Raw genomic sequence first — 22,571 nt, forward strand, 5'->3', positions numbered from 1 at the left:
TGCCTGGCTTAGTTTTCCTCTCCCACCATTAGAAAGAAAAGTCAGAGAAATCTGGGAATCATCTCTGGGGCAGTTCAGCTCTTGTTCCCTGCCCAGTGGATGATGCCAGATAGCCAAGGCAGGAATGAATTGGAAATGGGAAAGGGGCTAAGATAAAAAATTTGTATCCAGGCCTTATCAAAATGACTGGTATTAAAATGGCCATGTGAAGGAATCCTTCGAAACTGACCACATACCCTCCCTGCCTTAGCACACTGACAGCTCTGTGCCCTGGAGGTGCACATGACCCCACCCCATTCTGCCCACCTTATTGGGCTGGGTGCCTTTCAGCAAGCACCCTGTGTACATCTGCCACGTGTCCTGTTTTATGTATTGACCTTGCTCCCCCACCATGGGCTCATAGAGGGTAGTTTGGTCATGCCATCCCCTCAGTGCCTCACACACAGTACATGCTCCATAAAACGTTAATAATCCTCTCTAGGGACCACCTTAATGTGAGGTGCACTGGCAGGTTTTGATGGCTCTACGCTACACTAACTTTCCATCGAGTATGAGAAACCTGAAGTGGGGAGGATAAAGTGATCTAGGAGAATCAGAGCTGGTCCCATGGGGGGATTCTTGGTTAGGGATGCTCCTATAGCAGCCCTAGATTTGTGCTGGGTAACTCAGTTTTGCATTTGGTATGATCTGGGCTCTGTCATTGCAGGTGGCTCCTGACAGGCTGATTTGGGCCTTGGGGCTGCAGAAGGCTGTGTGCTGACAGTTTCACATGACCTAGGAGCACCCTTCCTGGGCTCTGTCCAGTTATCCCTTCCAACTTGGACTTGTCAGGGCCTCCCTGCCAACCTTTATGGACTGGCCTTGGAGACTTTTTATTATGTGGGTATTCCCAGGCATTTTCCATGGTTTTCACTGCCTTCATTTCTTCTTCACTCAGCAGACTGGCTGTTTGTCCTTTCCTTTCCCCACAGCCTGTCTCAAAACCAGAACGAAGCCAGTCTGCACTAGACTTCTTGCTGTATAATAACAACTGATGTTCTGTAGTTCTTCTGGTCAGGTACCATGCTGCAGTGAAATGCATTCTCTGCTGTGCACAACACCTAGCAGTGGGGGAAGCTGATCATTTCTATCCCTGCTTTTCCCCTGCATTCAAACAAGCTAGTGTTGCAATCTTTGTGAGTTGGTAAAAGTACCTCTGTGGGAAATGTGCAATCCCTTCTATTGACGTGTATGCCATTCCTAAGTTTGTGGCCATAGCCGGTGTTTGCACAACCTCATGGAAGAGCAAACATCACTGTAGTCATGCTCCGGTGGGTAACTTCCAGTGTATTTATGCCTAAGCGAAACCACAGGCAGCACTCCTATTCCAGGTGGCTCATTTGACTGTGGTATTATTTTAGAGTAGAGCCACTAGTGTTGGTAGCTGGGAAGGGAGTCAGGAACAGAGAGGTGACAGTCTCTTACACTGCAACATCCCTTGTGAGAGGTGATATTCCTCTAAAAAGCAAAATGAAACCTACTTCCCTCAAAGCTCCCCCCTGCCCCATCCACTCTTTAACAGAGAAAAGACCTCAGGACAAATCAGTTCAGGGACCCTTTGTCTCAAATTGTCTTTGGATTAAGATGAGCTATTAAAAAGACGTTGAAAATGAGAAGGCTCTATTAAATGTTTGGCTTTTCTCTCTGGAATGATGAAACACAGCCCAGATTAGGTTCTAGAGTTAGCATTTAGGGGGAAAATGACATACAGCTGGAATTACTCTTGGAAATCCTTTGTGTCCATCACCCAGTAGACAGTGATGTATACCATGAACAGTGGTGAGAAATGTGTAAGGTACGAAAGAGGAGGTGCTCTTGCTGAGTGACCAGCTGTGTGCAGCAGAAACGGAGACTTGAGGAATTTGGCACATCCCATCTCCCAGTTAATCAGAGCAGTAACACCTGTGCTATTTAAATTACTTTCTGTCCCCTTTCTGTCCCCTCCCCCCTATCAAACAGTTGACTTACAAACTGGTGTTTTCAGGTCTCTATTAAGTAGTATGAAAAATATGATGTGGTTCTTCAAAAACCAAATTCAACCTAAGTTGCTTATCAGGAAGATGTAGAGCAAGGTTGTATTTGTGTCAGTTCCCCCCCCCCCCCCGCCCCCCCCCATCTAAGAGGTTAGATGCCCTATTTGCACAACTGGTGTTTGCAGGCCACCCGGAGAAGAGACGGAGCCAGGCCTGACCCATCGGCCTTCCTTATTCTGGGACTCAGCCGTTGGCCTTCACTGTGCTCTTACTCTTGAAGCCTCCTCTGTGTAGGCAGTTGAGCAGGATTCTCCTGCAGGGTGTGTGGCCTGCTGTCAACAGTTCTTCCACCACAGCCTTGCCAGGCCCTCCTGGGTAGGGATGGTGACGCAGCTGCCCCGGCACCCAGCTGGGACCTTTTCCCATTACCGCATTCTTTCCCACGGCCAGGAGTCTGGGCCTAAGACCCCTCAGTTTGTTCCAGTCTATACTCAAAAGATTCTTCATTGCACAGGGTCTCAACAAGAAACTGAGGGCACGTCCAAAATGAGTGAATTTGAGGAGGATTTATTATAAGGGTATGTGTGTGGGGCAAGTCTTCCCCAGTATTTTTGAGGCTCAGGGCAAGAATACAATATAGGACCCTTCTGCAGCTCCTCTCTGCACCCCCATCTTATGTTTTTGCATATTGATTCCATGTTGAAATAATATTTTGGGTATCTTGAATATAAAAATTGTACCTATTTTTACCATTTTAATGAGACTAACAATTTAAACTTACACGTACATACAGGTTACATTATTTCCACTGGACAGTGCTGATTCTGATTGAGTGGTGCTCAAGATCCTGCATTTTTAAAATACAGACATAACACAGAGACTCATTTATTATAATCCCATTAAAAATTTATTGGAGTATAGTTGACATATAGTGTTCTATTAGTTTCAGGTGTGCAACACAGTGACTCAGCAATTCTGTACATTACTCGGTGCTCATCACAGGTAAGTGTAGTCACCACCTGTCATATACAATGTTATTACAATATCATTGACTATATTCCCTATGCCGTACTTTTCCATCTGTGTGACTTGTAAGCTCTAAGCCCAATGTAGGGCTTGAACTCATGACCCCCAAGGTCAAGAGTTGCATGCTCTACTGAGCCAGCCAGGCATGCCCCCTGACTTATAACTGAAAGTTTGTACCTCTTAATCCACCTTCACCTGTCTCACCCATCCCCCCATCCTCTTCCCCTCTGTCAATTACCAGCTTTCTGTACTTATGAGTCTGTTCACTTTTTTTAGATTCCACATAGAAGTGCAATCATGGTATTTGTCTTTCTCTGAATTATTCCATGTAACACATCTCTATGTTGTCACACAAGATCTTGTTTCTACATCTATGTTGTCACACAAGATCTTGTTTCTTTTTTTGTGGTTAATATTCCATTGTGCATATATACACATCTTTATCCATTCTTCTATCCATGGACACTTAGATTGCTTCCATATCTTGGCTATTACAAATGCTGCCGTAAACAGGGGTGCATATCTTTTTGAATTAGTGTTTTTTGTTTCTTTGGGTAAATAGCCAGTAGTGGAAATACTGTATTATGTGGTACTTATTTTTTGAGGAAACTCTCCACTGTTTTCGAGTGGTTATACCAATTTACATTCCTACCAACAGTGCTCCAGGGTTCCCTTTTCTTCACATCCTCACCAGTATTTACTTGTCTGATATTAACCATTTTGACTGGTGTGAGGTGGTATCTCATTGTGGTTTTGATTAGCATTTCCCTGATGATTAGTGACGTTGAGCTCCTTTTCATGTGTCTGTTGGCCCTCTCTATGTGTTCTTCAGAAAAATGTCTATTCAGGTCAGGATGTGGATTGGGGGTTTTTTGGTGTGAAATGCATAAAGTTTATATATTTTGGATAGTAACCCTTACTGGATACTTCATTTGCAAATATCCTCTTGAATTCAGTAGCTTGCCTGTATGTTTGTTAATGGTTTCCTTTGCTGTGCAAAAGCTTTATTTTGGGGTAGTCCCAAGAGTTCATATTTGGCTGAGGACACATATCCATAAATATGTTGCTAAAGCTGAAGTCCAAGAGATTACAGCATGTTTTCTTTTAGGAGTTTTATGCTTTCAAGTCTTACATGTAGGTCTTTAATCCATTCTTAGTTTTTTTGGTATATGGTATAAGAAAGTGTTCCAGTTTCCCCACCACCATTTAAGAGACTGTCTTTTCTCCATCGTGTATTTTTGCCTCCGTTATAGTATGTAGCTTAACTGACCATATAAATATGGGTCTATTTCTGGGCTCTCTACTCTGGTTTCATGGATCTATGTGTCTGTTTTTGTGCCAGTTCCATATGTGACTACTACAGCATCGTAGTATATCTTGAAACCTGGGTTTGACACCTCCAGCTTTGTTCTTTCTCAAGACTGCTTTCGCTATTCAAGGTCTTTTGTGGTTCCATATAAATTTTAGGATTATTTGTTGTATTTCTTTTTCAGGGCATTTTCTCACCAGATCCTTGGAATGGGATGCCGGTGGTGGCTTTCTCTCATTGAGCATCTCATAGCTGAAGTTCAGGTGACCTGCCCAAAGCCCAGTTTCAAATTCCTGGTACATCTTGTTGATGTAACTTTTAATGACCACCCAACTACTAAGGATAAAGTTATCCTTAGTGCTTCCTATCTGCTTTGCCCTGATTCCCACATCAGTCATGATGGAGCTCTGGGGCTGGGCACCTCCGAGCAGTATACACTAGATAGGAGGAGCGTGTTTGGAAGTGTTACTAGGAGGAGGAAGGGCACTGGCACTGAAGCGTGTGCCCTGTTTGGGACCCTTCTGTCTCCTTGCCCATTTTCCTCCTGCTACCTGGTAGCTTTCTGCAGGTGAAACAATAGGACGAACCACGCAGCAGTTCCCCAGTAATCACTCTTCTCCAGGATCTAACCTGAAAGGGGGTGGGGGAAAAGGGGAAGAGTGATTCTTCAAAACTATCTGCATTTTCTCTCAACTCAACAGATCGCCTCTAACCTCTGACATTTCTCTTTCTCTCCTGTCCTGAAGAAAGTCTGGGCAGGTTCCATATGGGCACCCTGTAGGCCCCTGTGCATTCCTTCCCACGGAGCTGCTGCTGTGCTACATACACCAAGTCACCGCAGGGCATGTGCATCATAGATGCATCTTTCCAGAAAGTATGTAACTGGTAAGCAACTAGTTTTTCCCAGCTTATTAAAGATAGACGGTTACTGTTAATACCACCATAAGCTCTAATTTTTAAGATTACCAGGCCTTTTTCATTACCTAGCAAAAAATTCTAAAAAGATTACCCTATAATTTGTATGAAGTATTTCAGTTAAATTTCATTCTTGCTACCCTTGATGTATCAATAGAAACGAGCAATCAGAGCTTGAAAAAGACATACATATTAGCAAAGTACTGTTAAAAGATTTATTGCAATAATACAATAAAAGTTTAGAAAACATTTGTTATGACTCAAACTGGTTTGGAAGTCACAGAGTAATGGGAAATTCCTGCAACATGACACCACAAGGAGATTCTCAGACACTGTAGTTCTTTTAAAAACAGCATGCTCCTGAATGCTCTTTACCAAATTATTGAAACACGAATCCTTAAATGAATCCTGTCCAACAACACCCAATGTTGACATACTGTTTTTCCCCTTAACTTAAAGATGTGCAAAACTTCTCTTAGTTATATTCCATTACAAAAAAAAAAAAGTAACAGACCGTTTTAAGCAGCCTATTTGGTGCCTGTAGGTTTTTATTAGTATTACCTTGTTTTGACAAATCATTTTATATGGAAAACATGACCAAGTTCTATGGCTTTTGTTTAAAAAAAAAAAAATACCAGCTTCAATTTTTAAAAAGCTGTTTACATATGGTTCTGGCACCTACATGAAAGATTTTAATGAGCAGCAAAGAGAGTAGGAAAAAACAGTGGTTGAAATGTATATTTAAGAATATTTACAGGGTGGATCCAGTGCAAAATAATGAAAACCAAAATATCTCAGCAGTGTAAGCCAGTATGTTGGTGTTCGAAACCACTAAAGGGTTTGATCATTTAACCCTAAATAAAGTGCCTCTAGTTGATATAAACAACAAAATATACCCTACCAATCCCTAATTTCCCATATTCTTGTAAGTTCTGTTGAATTACTCTAGATATGAGTTCTGACCTCTGGATTCTATTCTTTAGCTCAATCTCCCATTCATAGTTTCGTAAGAGGCTTGAGCAAAACCATGACTGTGCATCTTTTAGCTGCAGTCCTGTCTCTATCCCCAAGCCCCAAATGTGTTTTCCAAAACTGGAGACTAAGCTCTTCTTTTTGAGGGTCTGAAATGCCTAGACAACCCTCATTTCATGGGATTTTAAGTTCATTTGGTATTTGTTCAAGTCTGCCATACCCGTTCTCTGTGAATTTCAGACCTGCGTGGTACAATGTCAGCTCAGCAATCATGAAGCTGAGCACTTAAAACAGACACCTGCTATTGAGAACCCACACGTTTCCTAAGTGGAAAATCCAGAGAGTCTGGGAACCTGTGACTCCTGGATAGAAATAAACACCCTTCTTCTGCAACTCTACCAAACACTAAATATACCAACAGCAAAAGCTATATAGCACCTCGGATTTGGAGGCAAAGTATCAACTATGATAATTACAAGAAGAAAAGAAGCTAGGGCAAATCTCTGAATGATTTATCTGAGGTACTGTCATGCTAATCACACTAACAAGATATGGTAATAATGCCTGTTAGGAATTTTTCATAGGATTTCTTTTTGTAGTTGTTACATAGGATTTTTTTTTGCAATTATTAAAAATAAAAAACTACTTACATATTTGTACATAATGCCTCTACAGTTTTCTTATAAGATTGTCACTAAGAGAATGACAAGACAGACACATTAGCTGAAAATGATCTCCTGGTGAGGAAAAATTCTGTCAGAGCCTTCCCCACGATAGAGGATAGTATCAGCTATAACGATTTGCTCTGCATTTCTGAGTGAAGACAGTGTCCCTAGAGCAACAAAGACCTCTAAGAAAACAAGCAGGATGGTTTTCTCTTGGAAAACCTGCCACCTACTGAATCCCTTAGAAAGAAATTGGGACACCAGAAGAATGACCAGAGGCCATTTAATTAAGTGGCTTTTAACCTGTGCCCAGGCAGGCATTTCACTTACATAAGGGAACAACCTTAATAACTTATTTTTCACTCAGAAGAAAAGTTCAGTTTCAAAATGCACATAGTGTAGATGGTAGGAATTCAATAATCTGAGAATGAACTTAATTCCCTTCAGAATGTAAGAAAATAGTTTTTAAATCTCCAGGCCATCACTGCAGCTGGGAATTCTTCTGTTCGTGGATATAGGTCCAAAAATAAAAAAGACCTTCATTTCTTTGGTGTGTGGGGATAAACAAAAACAGGAATGTCTGACAAGCTACGACAGCAGCAGCATGAATGAGATAATTTTCAAACTACCCCTCCCCTCCCCCAAAACACCACCCCCCCCTTCCAAACAAACCAAAATCCTTGACCTAAAAACCAAACATGACCAAATCCTAAAGAAATCAAGTATTTCAAATTGCCTGCTGGTTCTCTGTACAAAAAAATGATGGCATAAGAACAAACACATATGAAACAGTTTGTATCTTGCAAGTCCTGATCATCAAGAATCACTTCCTTGTGATTCTGCCTCTAAAATGTGAAGTGTTCAGGAACAGTCTCTGCATCACAAGGACCAATGTGTCAACCTGCATCCGTGGGTCCTGTGGCCTGTGACTGAAGGGAGCCCAAGTGAATTTTCTGCTTCAACAGAACACACACACTGGTCTTTCTTCCACCAACACTGGTCTGGGCAGAAGGACCTCTGACCCTGCTGTTCTACTATAAGCATGTGGGTCACTCCCATCGGCCATCTGATAAACAGAAATGCTTGTCTCCCTGCTTTACCAAAAACACAATGGTTTAATCTCTTTCTGTTCCAGGCACTATTTTAACTGAATACATAAAGTTTACTAGAACATAGTGGAAGAACAACTATCTTGATGCAAACCTGGCATGTTTTGGTCCGGGTGCATTAGCGGTGTCCAGTGTAAGCCTTAAACCAGGAGGTCACCGAGGCTGCGGCGGAGGAGATCATTCCACCGGCACTGCTGCTCGCGATGGGCGGGGACACCTGGCTGCTCTGGCTCTGGGAGCCTTCCACAGGCTGGGAAGGGATATCGCAAAACCGGGGACTCGGCAAGTTCTCCCAGTCTGTGCCCAGGTCGGTTTCCTCGTCACTGACGCGCTCGTCGCCACTCTCATCTGACTCCCCGGCAACGCCGGGGTCCACAAACTCCATGGACTCCTCGAGGTCTGCTCGCACTTCAAAGGGTCCCGACCTGTGCACACACAGTGAAGGAGTCTTTAAGACAGCCAGCATTGTTGGGGCGCCTGGGTGGCTTGGCCGGTATGTGTCCAAACTCTGGATTTCGGCTCGGGTCATGATCTCACGGTTTGTGGGATCAAGCCCCAAGTCGGGGTCTGCATGGACCATGGAGCCTGCTTGGGATTCTCTCCCTCTCTGCCCCTCTCCCACTGGCGCTCTGTCTCAAAACTAAACGTCAAAAAAAAAAAAAAAGAGACAACCAGCATTGTGACAACACATGACATAAGGCCTGACAGGATAGGAGGTCTGGAACCACCACTCCACCTGTTTCCCAAGTCTGCACTGTGCTCGCTGTTGGTCTATAATCGAGTTTTTCTTTACCTAAATAACTGCCATCCAAGTGATGAACAAAACCACAATACCACACTTTTCCTTAACTCTACCTACTTGATTTGTGAAGATCCTGGATGGGAAAAACCAAACCACTGAGACTAACCATGCTGGTCCAAAGTACAATTCCCTGTTTTACACTACTGTATCATCTATGCATTTTAATGAGACAATTCTGACAAAAACGGTCACTTGATATATACTCTATTAGTTGGTGGAACAAGAAATAAATGTAAAGGAAAAAACCGTACAGATGTTCTCTGCCTTATGGAAGCCTCCAATTACTGTGTTCCTATGACTCAAAAGAACTAAATGGTACGGCTGTATGCATGTTAGCAATGCTCCCTTGGATGGGTGTCATCAGCAGGCTCCTGCACACATTTTAAGATATCCCATAATTTTCAAGGGACACATTTATAGCAGAATGAGATATAACTATTTAGATTGTATTCATCTGGAATACTGCCTACTTCTACACTATATTTTAGGAGAAAACTATTCCCCAGAGGTCCCTAATGACGTCGTCATCTCCAAATCTAGTAACCTTTCTCAGGCCTCGCCCTCTGACAGCTCCTCAGCACCACGGTGGAACTGTGTCAGCAAACCCCACCCAGCTCTGCTGCTGCTTTCCCCCTGCCCCTTTCAAGTGCCGGTCAGCTCCTGCCTCAGAAGAGCCATTTCCTTCTTTGGCTGGGGGGGTGGGGGGGTGAGCACAGTCACTTCTCTTCCCTGTGGCCATCCATGGGGTGGGGCCAAGTCCCTCCAACTCCAACGGCCTCTCTCTCCACCCCCAAGATAAGGACACAGGCCTCAGTTCATTTAACAGTTTCAGTGATATTTACGTTGGGGAAAATGACAGGGGCTAGCAAAAATAACAGAAATGAGAAATACCCTAGAGTACGGCCTGCCATTTTGGCCTATGGCCCAAAATTCTTTACAGCCTTTGTGAAAAAGCGCAGCGCTGGCCTCCAGTGCACCTCACTACACCCGCACCTTCCAAATCACTTGCTCCAGGGTCAGGTAGCCTTTGCTCCTCCAAGACAACCCTGCTTCCCAGCTGAAACACAGCAAGAGTAACAGCTAACATTTCTGTTCCAGGCACTGTTTTTAGGGCTTTATACAAATACTAAGTTGAAAGATGCACCACAGGGTTTCCCTTTGGTCTCCTGGGAGCAATTTACATTTCAAAAAGCCCCTCAGACCAGGGGCTCCCAAGTTTACCAGGAGAAGGGTAATTTTGCAAGGGGTGAAGGCAGCAGGAACTGGGAGACTCTCCTCACAACCCTTCTACCTCCCCCTGCAGCTTGATTCTCAAATCAACAACTACTGAAACCAGCATCTTAGCAGAGTATCCCTTTCCTGTTTCCTTAAAAGATTCTCCTTACCTTTCGTTTTCTTTTTTTTTTTGTTTTTTTGATACCTCTCCTCCTAGCCTCACTGCCTGCTAGAGCTCTCCATCCAAGGGCTAATCTCTCAGGTTCATCTCAGGTATCTGAGCCAGTTGACCAGTCTCAAAACAAGCCAGGCGGGCCTCCTCCCTCATATCACCAGATAAGTCCCCTTACAATCCTTACCATGTCCCTCCAGCTCAGGTCCTTACTTCACTACTGCCTCCTCCTCGCCAGCGTCTGCCTTCCAGTCAGTCCCACCGGCCTCAGCTTGCCAGAGAGCTGCCTCTCTCTTCTCATGGTGGCTGCCTACTAAAACTGTTTACAACTTAAGTATGTTAGCTGGGTTACCCCCTTTCCTAAACACAGGGCTCTCTCATTCTGTCCTGTTGAGCTCTGTTGTCCAGGGGCCTCAGCACCGGGCGCCATGTCAAGCCTTCCTTTCTGCTAGCTCAGAGGCACAGCCTCTTTCTGTTCCTCTTTGATGCCACCTTATCCAATTGGTGGGAGACTGCCACGGTCCCCAGACCCCCCTCCTAAAAGGTTTTCCCAGGGGACAGGCAGAAGTGATACAAGGGGAGGTGTGTGTGTGTGTGGGGGGGTGATACGTCTTCCAGGCAGAGCTCCCCTGGAAACCACTTGGGTACTTCTCTGCTTGGAATCTCACAGGGCAGAGTCTACTTGGCATGGATGGGTGCTCATTTAAGTACTTCAACTGAAACATAAAGCAGTCAATGATTTCCAAAGCGGCCAGTTGGAACAATTTTTGTTGCCCAGCATACCCTGAGCCACACATATTATACAAAATTAACTAGCAAAGAGTTAAGTCTCTTATGCTTAATGTCTTTGGAGAATAAAGATTACTAATTTTTTCATGATGCTGCAGGGAATTATTCTTACCAATTAAGGCAACAAAATGATCTTTTTGGTTTTTTTAAAGTCTCTTTTGCAAACTATCTTATTTCAAAAATATTACCTGACAGAATATATAACTTCAAGAATAAACTCTGTGCACTTTGGACGATAATGATGTGTTAAGGTAAGCGCCATCATGATAAAGATTGAATGAGATAAGAAAAATCAATAGATATTAAATCCTGGGGAAAATTCTAATGAGCAGGGTAACTGCATGGTCTGTCTCTCCACGGACTACTTCTCAGCTGCAAGAAAAGACAAATACAGGAATTCTGCAGTGGAGAAGGTAAAAAGCATCCTGAGTGGGTGATCAAATTAACATCACCAATGAGGGGACAGGAGGCCACTGTGGCCTCCAGAGTGTCCAGGGAACACTCCTGCCCAGGCAGTGTTCCAGCCTAGAATGCACAGAATTCCTAGAGTCTCAATACAGGAAAACATCAAATTCAGAATCAAAGTTCTATTAAAACAAAGGGAAAAATGTTAATGTTGTAAAAGACAAAGTAGGCTACGAGCATGTTCCAGATTTAAAGAAGGTTAAAGAAACACAGCAACTAAGTCCAACACCAGACTCTAGACTGGATCCTGTACTAGAGGGGACAGTACAATAAAGGACATTAATCTAGTCCACAGACAAAATGGGCAGATGGGCGGTAGATTAAAATATTGTTATCAATGTGAAATTTGCTAATGTTGGTAACTGTACTATGGTCAAGGAGGAAAATATCCCTATTTTTAGGAGATATATGAAGAAGTATTTAGGAGTCAAGAGCCATGAGGCATACATAACCTATCCTCATAGCGTTCAGGGAAAAAAAAAAGTGTATTTTTAGAGAGATCGCACAAATGATTTAAAGCAAGCAGGGTAGAACAGTAACAAAGGTGAGTCTGGGTAAAGGGTATATGTCTTTGTACTACTATTATTTTTTGCAATTTTGAATATATTTGCAAGTTTGTATTTCAAAAAAAAAAAAAAGTTTATGTTGGATTCTGGATGGGATCCTCAGTTCAGCTGATCTCAATGGAAACAGAAAATCCCACCCAAGTTCCAGTAACAATCTCTCCAAAGCCTTGATTGTGGCTGAGGCAGGTGTGAAAGAGGACTTTTGAAGCTCTAGTTCCTCCTGGCTCAAAGACCACAGACTCGAATGTCATGAGCCTGGCTGTGTACACAGACTTCCGTCAGACAGAGCCCCCTGGTGCTAACTGGAGCACTGACTCAAGGGTGAGTCCACAGAAAGCTTTAGACCCTCCAAAGAAATCTGCCCCAAGTAGAAGAGTGCCTGTTTTTCTGAACCACCACCAATACTGAGTAGCATCAGTCCTTTCCATTTTTCCAAACTGATGGGTGACAACTGGAGAGCTGTTTTGAATTACACTTCTTTATTCTCAGTTGAGGCTGAAGATTTTTTTCATTTGAATATGGACCAGTTGCATTTTTTGTGTGTGAATTGCCTATATCAATCCATTGTCTACTTTTTATTAGGTTTGCCTTTCTTTTACAGATTTGAAGGGGTTTTTTTGAAAGATTTCTTCAAGTAGTCTAGATTTGAATCCCTTGTCTGCTATATAGATTCCAAAGGGTATGTGTTGCTTGTCTTTTTAGCTTTGTGTATGGTATCTGGTATTCTACCAGAGGCATTTAGAGGTTTGACATAGTAAAATATGTAACTCTTTTCCTTCCTTCATGGTTTTTGGACTTTGCGGCTTGTGTGGGAATTCCCTCCCCACCCTGTGATTATAAAACACTGTCTTTTCTCCTAGTTATTTTCTAGGTTTTTTGTTTTTGTTTTTTTAAAATAAAACAAGGTCTTTGTTTCATCTGGGTGAAATGTGGTATGAATTCGACTTTCTCCCTGTATGAATACCCAACTAAGCTCACCATTATTGAGCTATTATCATCTGACACAGCACGCTGCCCCATCACCTATTCTCTGCATATACAGGGTTTGCTTCCGGACTCTATTCTCGTCTCACTGCTCCACCTACTTGCATGCTAACAGCACCTTGTTTTCATTACCTTTATATGCTGCGTTAAAAGGGGCCAAGCTCATCCTTTACTATTCTTTTTCACAATTTCCTTGCAGACTGTGCTTCTAGTTCAACTTCAGAATTAGCCTGTCAAAGTTCCAATAAATATCTGTTGAAATTCTGATCAGGTTTCCTTTTGGGGAGAAGTAGCATTTTTATAATACTCAGCCTTCCTATTTCTAGACAATCCTAAGGGTCTTCACTGCCTCAGGCATTCTTTCATTCAGTCCCACACCTCATACAGTGCCTGGCAAACATTCAAGAAATGTGTGTTGCATAATTCTAAGTTTCATATTCCCTTCATATAGGTTTGCATATATTTTGTAAAGGTTATTCCTATACATAGTTTTTGTTGCTACAATAAAAGGAATCTTGTTTTTCATTTTTTCATTGTATCCTCTGACTAGTTGCTGGCGTATAAGAAAGCAGCTGCTCTTTGTATGGTGGCCTTGAATCTGGTCACCATTCTGAAGTATCATTTCTAATAGTTTTAGTTCTCCTAAGTGTCCAGTTCAGTAATCATATCCTCTACAATAATGTCAATTTAGTTTCTTTCCAATATAAACATAGCTTACTTCTCTGTAAAAATGTTTTGCCTCACCTAGGCCCCCAGAGCAACGTTAACATAGCAGTGATAACAGGCATCCTTGTTTATTCCCGACTAGAGAGGAATTCTTTTATCAAACATCTATATAAGTAAAATGTCATCATAGCCTTTTCTGTAGGTTTATGGTAGATACCTATAGATATTTGTTTATAATTTATTTTTAATTTGCAAGTAGTTTTAACTATTAATAGGAACTGAATTTTATTCACTGCTTTTGTGGCATCTATCAAGCTGACCTCACATGTTTTTTCTTCTTTAATCCATTAATGTGATGAAGTAGTATATACTGGTTAAAAAGCAGGAGTGTCTACTACTTTCTCGAGTCAGATGGGTGCTGGGACCCTGGTTCCACTACTTTCATGCCTCTGTGACCATGGGCATGAATTACTTGACCGTGCTAAGCTTCAGTTTCCACCCGCTCTGTAAAATAGGAGTAATAATCCCACTTGTGATTTAAGGCATGTCAGGCAGTTGGCCCAGTGTCAATAAATATTGGCTCAATAAATATTTGTTCTTATTATAAAGGATCAATATCCTAATGTTGAACCCTTTACAAATAAGGTAGAGAGAGTGGCAAGCAAACCCACAGAAATCAGCCACTAAAACTGGAGAGGATTTCTAACAGGTTTGTGTGGCTCGTGAACCAATAAATGGAATGTAAGGTGAGGGGCATGAACTCCCCTATAAAACGGCACAAAATTCTGGTGTGTGTGCTATTTCCTGGAGAGAGTACATAGCTTTTTCCAAAGAGTTCTATGTCTTAGGAAAGTTACTGTTTTAGGTGGGGGGAGATACACAAGCCAGTGGTTAAGGGCAGATCACCACAAAAGTTTACTGCAACGTGGAGGAAGCCAGACATCCTGGCCAGTGGAGCGGGTACCCCTTGAGCCTTGGTTCCAGTGTCAAAGCAAATGAACATGGGAAAGGGCCTCCCCAAAATAACTTTCCCACCTTCTGTTTTTCTTTGTTCTCTTTCAAAAGTGCCAATAACTTAACCAAGTCAGATCTGCAGAAACATGGAGACCGTCAAGAGCAAGGGAAGAAGTGCTCAGAGAGGGCCGCTTGGATGACACCAAAGAAAAGCCTCATCTGTGTCCTGCTTTTATGGGTTGAGAGACTAGAAAGAGCCCAATGACTAGTCCTGGTTGGTGTTTTTTGTTACTGACACCTGTTTTTAAGCTAATAGATTTTAAACTACTTCACTCCATAAACTTCTAACAAGTTTTACATCCAACAAATGGTGGCCAGATCAAAAGAAAATTGGGAAGAATGGTGGGAGGAGCGAGCGGGCATGAAAGCAAATGCACAGGAAATGGGGTAGACCCCTCCACGGGGCTGGGAAGAAACTGACGTGGATTCAAAGACAGGGCTTTTGGTCTCCAAGGACAGCACCAGGAGGCCCCGCTCCAGAAACAGTTGGGTTCTTCCCTTTTGTTTTAGGTGTTAAAAATGTTGGATATTAATTTTCTGAGAAATGATTTTTTAAGGACCATAAAGATGCAAACAGGATTAGCCTCTGGTTTCCTCCTGTGTGGGACTGGATTATTTTTATCCTTTTTGGAGACTCTGGGGGTGGGGGACAGGCCCCTGTACTCTGCCGACACATACAACTCTCCTTAGAAGTATTCACACCACCACCAGTTAGAAAAAAGCAAACACCCTTCTTACCTGCCCAGGTGTTCAGAGTTCGGACTAACCAGGTACATGAGATTCCTGAGAGTATGCAGTGGTTGTAACTGATCTAAATTTACATGCTAGAAAAAGCAAAAAATTGATTAATATTTTCAACCATGTATCAAATTAAAAATTAGCTCACAGTGTATTTTCATACCTGAGAAAAGCAGAGATAAAGAATATTTGCATTCAGTTTCTTCACTGCTCGAGTAAATTTCTGTCTGCTGAGATTTTCCCCACAAAATTCACTGGAAAACAAACACACAATTCATATTTTTTTTTTTTGAGGGAATTCTATGTTAAAATATCTATTTTGAGGAGTATATTTTACCCTACAGTTCAGTACAAAACTGGATTTCCTTTGCCTCTTTATAAGCTATACTAACCAGAAACTTTCTAAAAATCAACTACTGCCCTCATGAGCAATTTCACCGCCATCTATAAAAATTACAAATGCATACACCCTCTAACCAAGCAATTCTGCTTCTGAAAAATTTCTGAACAGTAATGAAATGACAAATGTATGAGATTATTCCATGAAGTATAAATAGGGGACTGGTAAGATCCTGGCACATTTACATGGAGAAGCCTCTGCTGTCTACTCCATGCAGGACAGCCGAAGGCTCACAACGGCCCTCCGAGGCCCACCAGATGTGCACCTCCACCATCACTCTCCGCAGGGCTTTCTCTTTGCCCGTAGCCTCTCCCTCGGGGACCCCCATGGCTTGCTCCCCTCCTCCCTCAGGGTCACAGGTGATCACACACCTGCCCGCTCACGCACAAGCATTTCCCTACCTCCCCATTCCCACTCTTTCACCCTGCTTGAATGTGCTCCACAGTATTTATTACCATCTGACACACCCCTTATTTATCATTCATCCCTCTGTTAGAATAAAGTGCCACTCGGGCAGGGATTCTGTTTTCATCACCACTGTACCCGCTCAGTGCCCAGAACAAGGCTCAAATATTTATTAAACACTCAAAAAGCAAGGTGCAAAACACCTTAGTATAGTATAATACCTTTTGTTTAAAAGAGGAGAGAGATGGTAATACAGACTTACATTGGTTTGAAATGTAAGGATAACTGGACAGGGGTAGGAAGGTCATAGTAGGAACTGAGTAGATTGTAAACCATTACATTTGTTTTTTTTAAGATTTTATTTTTAAGTTGTCTCTACAACCAACATGGGGCTCGAACTTACAACCCTGAGATCAAGAATCACATGCTCCTTCGACTGGGCCAGCCAGGCACCTCTAACTTTTTTTTTTTTTTTAATTTTAAACCGTATTTTTTTCTTTTACCAAGTTGAAAAAAAATACCTAAGTGTCACAATTTACCCAGTTCTTCCACATGAGCATACCCTCTGGATATCCTGGGTTTTCTTTCAATTATTTTTCTAAGTGGGAGAATTCTCTGTGGTCTTTTTAAAGAGTTCATGTGCAATTATAAGATACTGAAGCAAACTTGCACGTTAGGCTTTTGAAATTAATCTCAGTTTTTCACAGTTAGTAATACTTAAATTCCTGTTTTTGGTTTAGTTAGAATAAGAAGACAACAGGAACACAAGAGATCTAAGATAAGGATGACGTCGCCACCTTTAATTACTTGCCTGTTGCACAGCTTTTTGGGAAGATTTATGTCAAGTATATGAGACAAAATGTTGACCAGCTGAGTCGCATAGCACAACGCAGCGCTGATCGTGTAAGCGGGGTTACTGTGCTCCATGTCTGAGTAGAAAAACAATCATACACAAACAACTTTAATTTCAACAAAAAATACCAATGAACCTAGGTTTCATGATTTGTAATTTAATCATTATGCTGTTGATGGTTATGTTTTGATCCTTACTTACAAAAGGTTCATGGCCAGACATTAATGTTTCATCATTTATGGTTTTGTGCTGAGTAGAATGTAACCTAAGCATATGGGCCTAAGCAGGCACAACATAAATGAAATTAAAGTCTGAACTACTTGGACCTGAGGAGGTATTATTTATCAAAGCAGTCAGTTAATGCTCAACTTAAGTGTCACCTTCTCGGAGTGGCCTCCCCTGACTGCCCTATGGAAAAGCAGTCCCTTCCTGTGTAGCCCCACCCCACAAATGGTGCTGGATCTGTCCAGGACACACACTCAGTAAGATGCCTTTGATCAGTGCTTGCTTCCTGTCTTTCTACCCACAGAAAGGCAAAGGGCTACACCCGTCTCGGTGACATCGCCTTTGTGTCACCAGCACCCAGCACTGTGCGTGACAGAAAGCACATACTCACTATACATTTGCTAAATGACTAAACGAACAATCTTCTTTCCACCAAAGAAACCTATAGGGGTTTTTAAGGGTTTTTCTATTAGGGTATTTCTATCTCCATGTAGGCCTGCTAAAAACAAGTTCTTTACAAAGAAACTCTAAAAACGGGATTCACAACACGCTAAATATACTAACTAGTGAAGTCTTTTATATAAATAGAGCAATATCGTCCCCTAAAAGGTGCAATATCTAAAAAATATTTCAATCCATCCACTGACTGGATATAAAAGGTGGTATATCCACATTACATACAATAGAATACTATTCAGTTATAAAAAGAATGAAATGCTAATACATGCTACAATATGGATGAACCTTGAAAACATCATGCTATGTAAAAAAATCGAGACACAAAAGGCCACACATATATGAGCCTATTTTTATGAAATATTCAAAACAGACACATCTATAGAGACAGAAAAACAAAACTACAGATCTTCCTTGACTTATGATGGGGCTGTGCCTTGATACACCCATAACTTAGAGCCTGGCCTGCCTTACACAGGCCCAGAACACTTCCATTAGCCTACAGCTCGGCAAAATCATCTACCACAAAGCCTGTTCATAATAAAGTGTTGACTATCTCATGCTACGTACTAAATACCATACAGAAAGGGAAACACCGAACAGTCATCAGTGCGTCTACCAGCTGCTGACCCTCATGACTGCGTGGCTGCCTGGGAGCTACGGCCACCAGTGCCCAGCATCACGGGAGGGTATGTACCACATCTCGCTAGTCCAGGAAAAGATCAAAATTCAAAGCGTGGTTTCTACTGAATGTGTATGGCTTTTATACCACCATAACGTCAAAAAATCCTAAGGTGAACCACTGTAAGTTAGGATCATCTGTAGAGGTTGCCAAGGGCTGGGAAGAGAGGGGGCGGGGGAGACAGTTTCATGCCCTGGAGTTTCCGTTTGGGGTGATAAAAGTGCTCTGGAACTAAACAGAGGTGGTAACTGCACAATACTGTGAACGTACTAATGTCCCTGAATTTTTTACACTTTAAAACTGTTCATCTTGTTAGGTCAATTCTAGCTCAATTACAAAAATATATATACTTATAAAAGTTTTTAGAGACTATTTTGTTTCTTACCAGGCCCCTGTGTGGTTTTCTTCTCTTCTACCCAATTGTAGTAGGCAGAGTAGTCCCCGTTGTTGGGAAGGCTAATCCAAGGCCCTGTAATGCTAATGCTGGTGTCCCCGTTGTGATCATCACAGACCCATCTCCCGGAGAGGTAAGTCGTCCTCCGGGCTTCGGCAAGCTTGCTCACAGTGCTGGAGGTCATGGCACTGTCACTCTCTGAGGACACATCTGCAGGATCTCTAAAAATCAGAACATGCATACAGATATCAAGGGACTAGGTTTTAAAGAGCATGCAAGATACTTGCCTCGTACACAGAACGATGGAAGATGCACACACAAGGAAGCGAAGTGGGACATACAGAGGTAAGTCATTCTATCAGAGATGAAGCTCAAAGCAGCTGTGGCACAGAAGCCCCCAGCAGGGTGGCAAAGATGCCACCCAAAGCTAGGGCCTCAAGTATCAAGGCCTCAAACGATTTGGTCTCAAGACCCCTTCGCATGCTTAAAATTTTTTGAGGACCCCAAAGAGCTTTTGTGTACGTGGGTTAAATCTACGGATATTTACTTGTATTAGAAATCAGAAAAGAATTTAAATTATTAATTCATTTGGAAATAATAAGCCTATTACAAGTTAACACAGTATTTTTTGTGTTTTTTTTTTTTAATTTTTTAATATTTATTTTTTGAGAGAGATAGAGTACAAATGAGGCAGGTGCAAAGAGAGTGGGAGACACAGAAATGTGAAGCAGGCTCCAGGCTCTGAGCTCCTGCACAGAGCCTGATGCGGGGCTCGAACCCACAGACTGTGAGATCATGACCTGAGCCGAAGTCGGACGCTCAACCGACTGAGCCACCTAGATGCCCCTATCATAGTCTATTTTTAAGGGGAAAAAAAAAAGTCTGTACTTTTCCAAACAAGAAAATTAGTGAAGAGTGACACTGTCCGCTGACGGGCTGAAACACACAGCACAGCACAGCGCTGCTGGTCAGGACTTCTGGAAATCTCTTGAACACCCAGATCTTGCATATGTTCTGTCAAGTGAGAATAGGGTCCCGTGAAAAAACCAACTAGTTCCACTTGCAACTCACTCAAGTGCTTTTTCTTAAGCCAATCGTGGCACTTCAGTAAGGAGCAAAAGAGCTTCTGCATACTTCCCATTTCATCATGTGGTTTATTAAAAAGATGAGTACACAAGGGTCAAGACTTAATAAAATTCATAAAAATAATAATTTCTACTGCTTCATCAAGAACATTCTTGATGGGAAACACTTTTTCAAAACTTGCGAGTACATGGTGGAATTCAACGACTAGTAACACAGCTGGTTATCCCTGCCTAGACATCTGTTAAGGCACCAGAGTTTTTACCCATGATGGCTTCCAAGCCACTAGTGCAAATGTCAACACAGTGAAAAAGGAACAGTGTTACTATTATAAAAATACTTCTGATTGCACGGACGCCCTGAGAGGTCCACAGACGACACTCTGAGAATGGCTGGCCTGAAGAGAAGAACAGAATGACAGATCCAAGCAGCCCCAGATGCACCATGGTGGAAGAAACACAGTGTGTCTGGGGAGCGGAGATGATCAGTGTGGTTGTGTGTAGGATTCACGAGGGAAGTGCCAGGAGATGGTGCTGGAAAAGTAGGTGGGAAACTGGCAGACTGGGAAGAGTCTTCCGTACTGCTCTAAGTTTAGGTTCTGTTCTCTTAGCCAGTGGCTCTCAATCCTTTCTCCTCCTGCCACAGCGCACCTGCAAAGTAACTCCTCCTGGCTGGCACGGGGAAGACTGGGCGTGAGGGCACCACTGCCAGTTCTCAGCTGTACCTCTACTTCCTTCTTCCACTTAAGGAAGTTTGAGAAATGTGAATGAACAAGGTATCTTATTATAGGAATAATTTCAAAACTATCCGCCTAAAAAAAGTCGTAGCATATAATAATACACATTACTACACAAGACTTAAGCAGCACACGCACAGAGGAGAAAGTTTTTCTCCATGTTTTCTCTTTTGCAACTTTGTATGCCATTGTCCGTCTTCTTAGTCTCCTAAAATCTGAGATAGTGTCTTAAGACAGTGTCTCTGTTGGGGCGCCTGGGTGGCTCAGTCGGTTAAGCATCCAACTTTGGCTCAGGTCATGATCTCACAGTTCGTGGGTTCGAACCCCACGTCGGTCTCTGTGCTGACAGCTCAGAGCCTGGAGCCTGCTTCGATTCTGTGTCTGCCCCTCGCCTGCTCACACTCTGTCTCTTTCTCTCTCAAAAATAAACAAACAAACAAACAACCAAACAAAAAGACAGTGTCTCTGTTTACTGTAATGTGTTTTAACAATGATATCTTAGCCTAGCAGAATCTAATTTTTTTTAATTTTATTTTTAAGAGAGAGACAGAGTGTGAGTGGGGGAGAGGCAGAGAGAGGGAGACACAGAATCTGAATCCAGGCTGAGCTGTCAGCACAGACCCTGATGAGGGGCTCGAACCCACAAACCATGAGATCATGACCTGACCTGAGCCAAAGTCAGACACTCAACTGACTGAGCCACCCAGTCAACCCTATCAGAATCTAATTTAGCATTGGGACACCTGGCTGGCTCAGTCAGAAGAGCATAGGACTCTTGATCCTGGGGTTGTGAGTTTGAGACCCATGTTGGGCATAGAGATTACTAAAAAAATGAACTTAAAAAAAAAAAAAAAAAGAATCTAGCATAACATTTCTGTTTTTTCAGCTTTTTCCTTCCCAAAGACCTGATCACCCGTTTTTATTTGTTTTTTTAATGTTTGAGAGAGCAAGCGAGCAAGTGAGCGCACACATGCGTGTTGGGGTGGGGGGAGGGAGGCAGAGAGAGAGGGAGACAGATAATCCAACTCAAACTCACAAATGTGACATCATGACCTGAGCCGAAGTCGGACACTTAACTGAGCCACCCAAGCAACCCTGCCGCTGTGCTCGAGGTTTCTAGACAACCCAAATTCTAGACCCAAAAGGCTACCTTAGAGTCTAGTTCTGAACTTTCTGTTCTGCTCTATTTTGAATCTGCCTTTTTGTTTTCATATTTAACAACTATTACTAATGAAAAATTACTTGGTATGAGTCAGAGAGCAGGTTTTCAAGTCAGAAGCAACAACCAGACCTTTAGGCTTTTAGGAAGTTAACTCTGCAAGAGCTAAAAGGATACAGTAAAGTAGAGCAAAAAATAGTAATAGTCCTAACTAGCAACAGTCCACGGACGGTCCAGGGAAGGGTGCTGGGAAGTGAGGGCAACTGAAAGGGAGAGGAAAATCCTCAACTTGAAGAGCCTGATGGTTAGTGAGAAAGCAAATGAAACTCCTCAGTGGCAGTTTTCAAACCTCATCATCATCTGGGGAAGGTTAAAAATAAATAAATACAAGTAATGGGAGATGGACTGGGAGGCTGAAGTTGTATCCTCTGGAACCTGTATTTTTCAAACATTCCTGGGTGACTCTGATGAACATCCAGGTGGGGAACTACTGTCTTGTCCATCCAGTGATTCCAGAGGGTCTCCGTGCACTACAGCCTAAGACTAAACTTAGCATCCAATGCTTGACCGTGGTGGCTAGTTACCAGGAAAAGGCTCGGATCAGTCAACAAGCAAGCGCCCCACTTTTTTGAGGGCCACCGCCCTTCACCTTGGCTGCCTCCCCAATTTCGTGCAGCGTGTACTGTTTGCTGAAGCAGATAAGACTTCAGTTTCATTACCAGGAAAGCCAATGACCCTAGAATGAACCCAATAAATGAG

The 22,571-nt window shown here is 42.6% G+C and overlaps 1 protein-coding gene across 1 annotated transcript in view; it reads right to left on the reverse strand.

The window, feature by feature from the left end:
• Positions 1-5,463: 5,463 nt before the first annotated feature.
• ATG14 (autophagy related 14) overlaps positions 5,464-22,571 on the reverse strand; it is a 39,600-nt gene continuing 22,492 nt past the window's right edge. The window contains exons 6-10 of the mRNA XM_060619895.3: positions 18,826-19,055; positions 17,036-17,153; positions 15,583-15,673; positions 15,420-15,505; positions 5,464-8,433 (exon numbers count right to left, since the gene is read on the reverse strand). Of these exons, the coding sequence (XP_060475878.3) occupies positions 8,127-8,433; positions 15,420-15,505; positions 15,583-15,673; positions 17,036-17,153; positions 18,826-19,055 (832 nt within the window). The 3' untranslated portion in view covers positions 5,464-8,126. The remainder of the gene's footprint in view (positions 8,434-15,419; positions 15,506-15,582; positions 15,674-17,035; positions 17,154-18,825; positions 19,056-22,571) is intronic.

Source organism: Panthera onca, chromosome B3 (assembly GCF_046562875.1).
Source record: "Panthera onca isolate mPanOnc1 chromosome B3, mPanOnc1 haplotype 2, whole genome shotgun sequence".
NCBI classification, from domain to species: Eukaryota; Metazoa; Chordata; class Mammalia; order Carnivora; family Felidae; genus Panthera; species Panthera onca.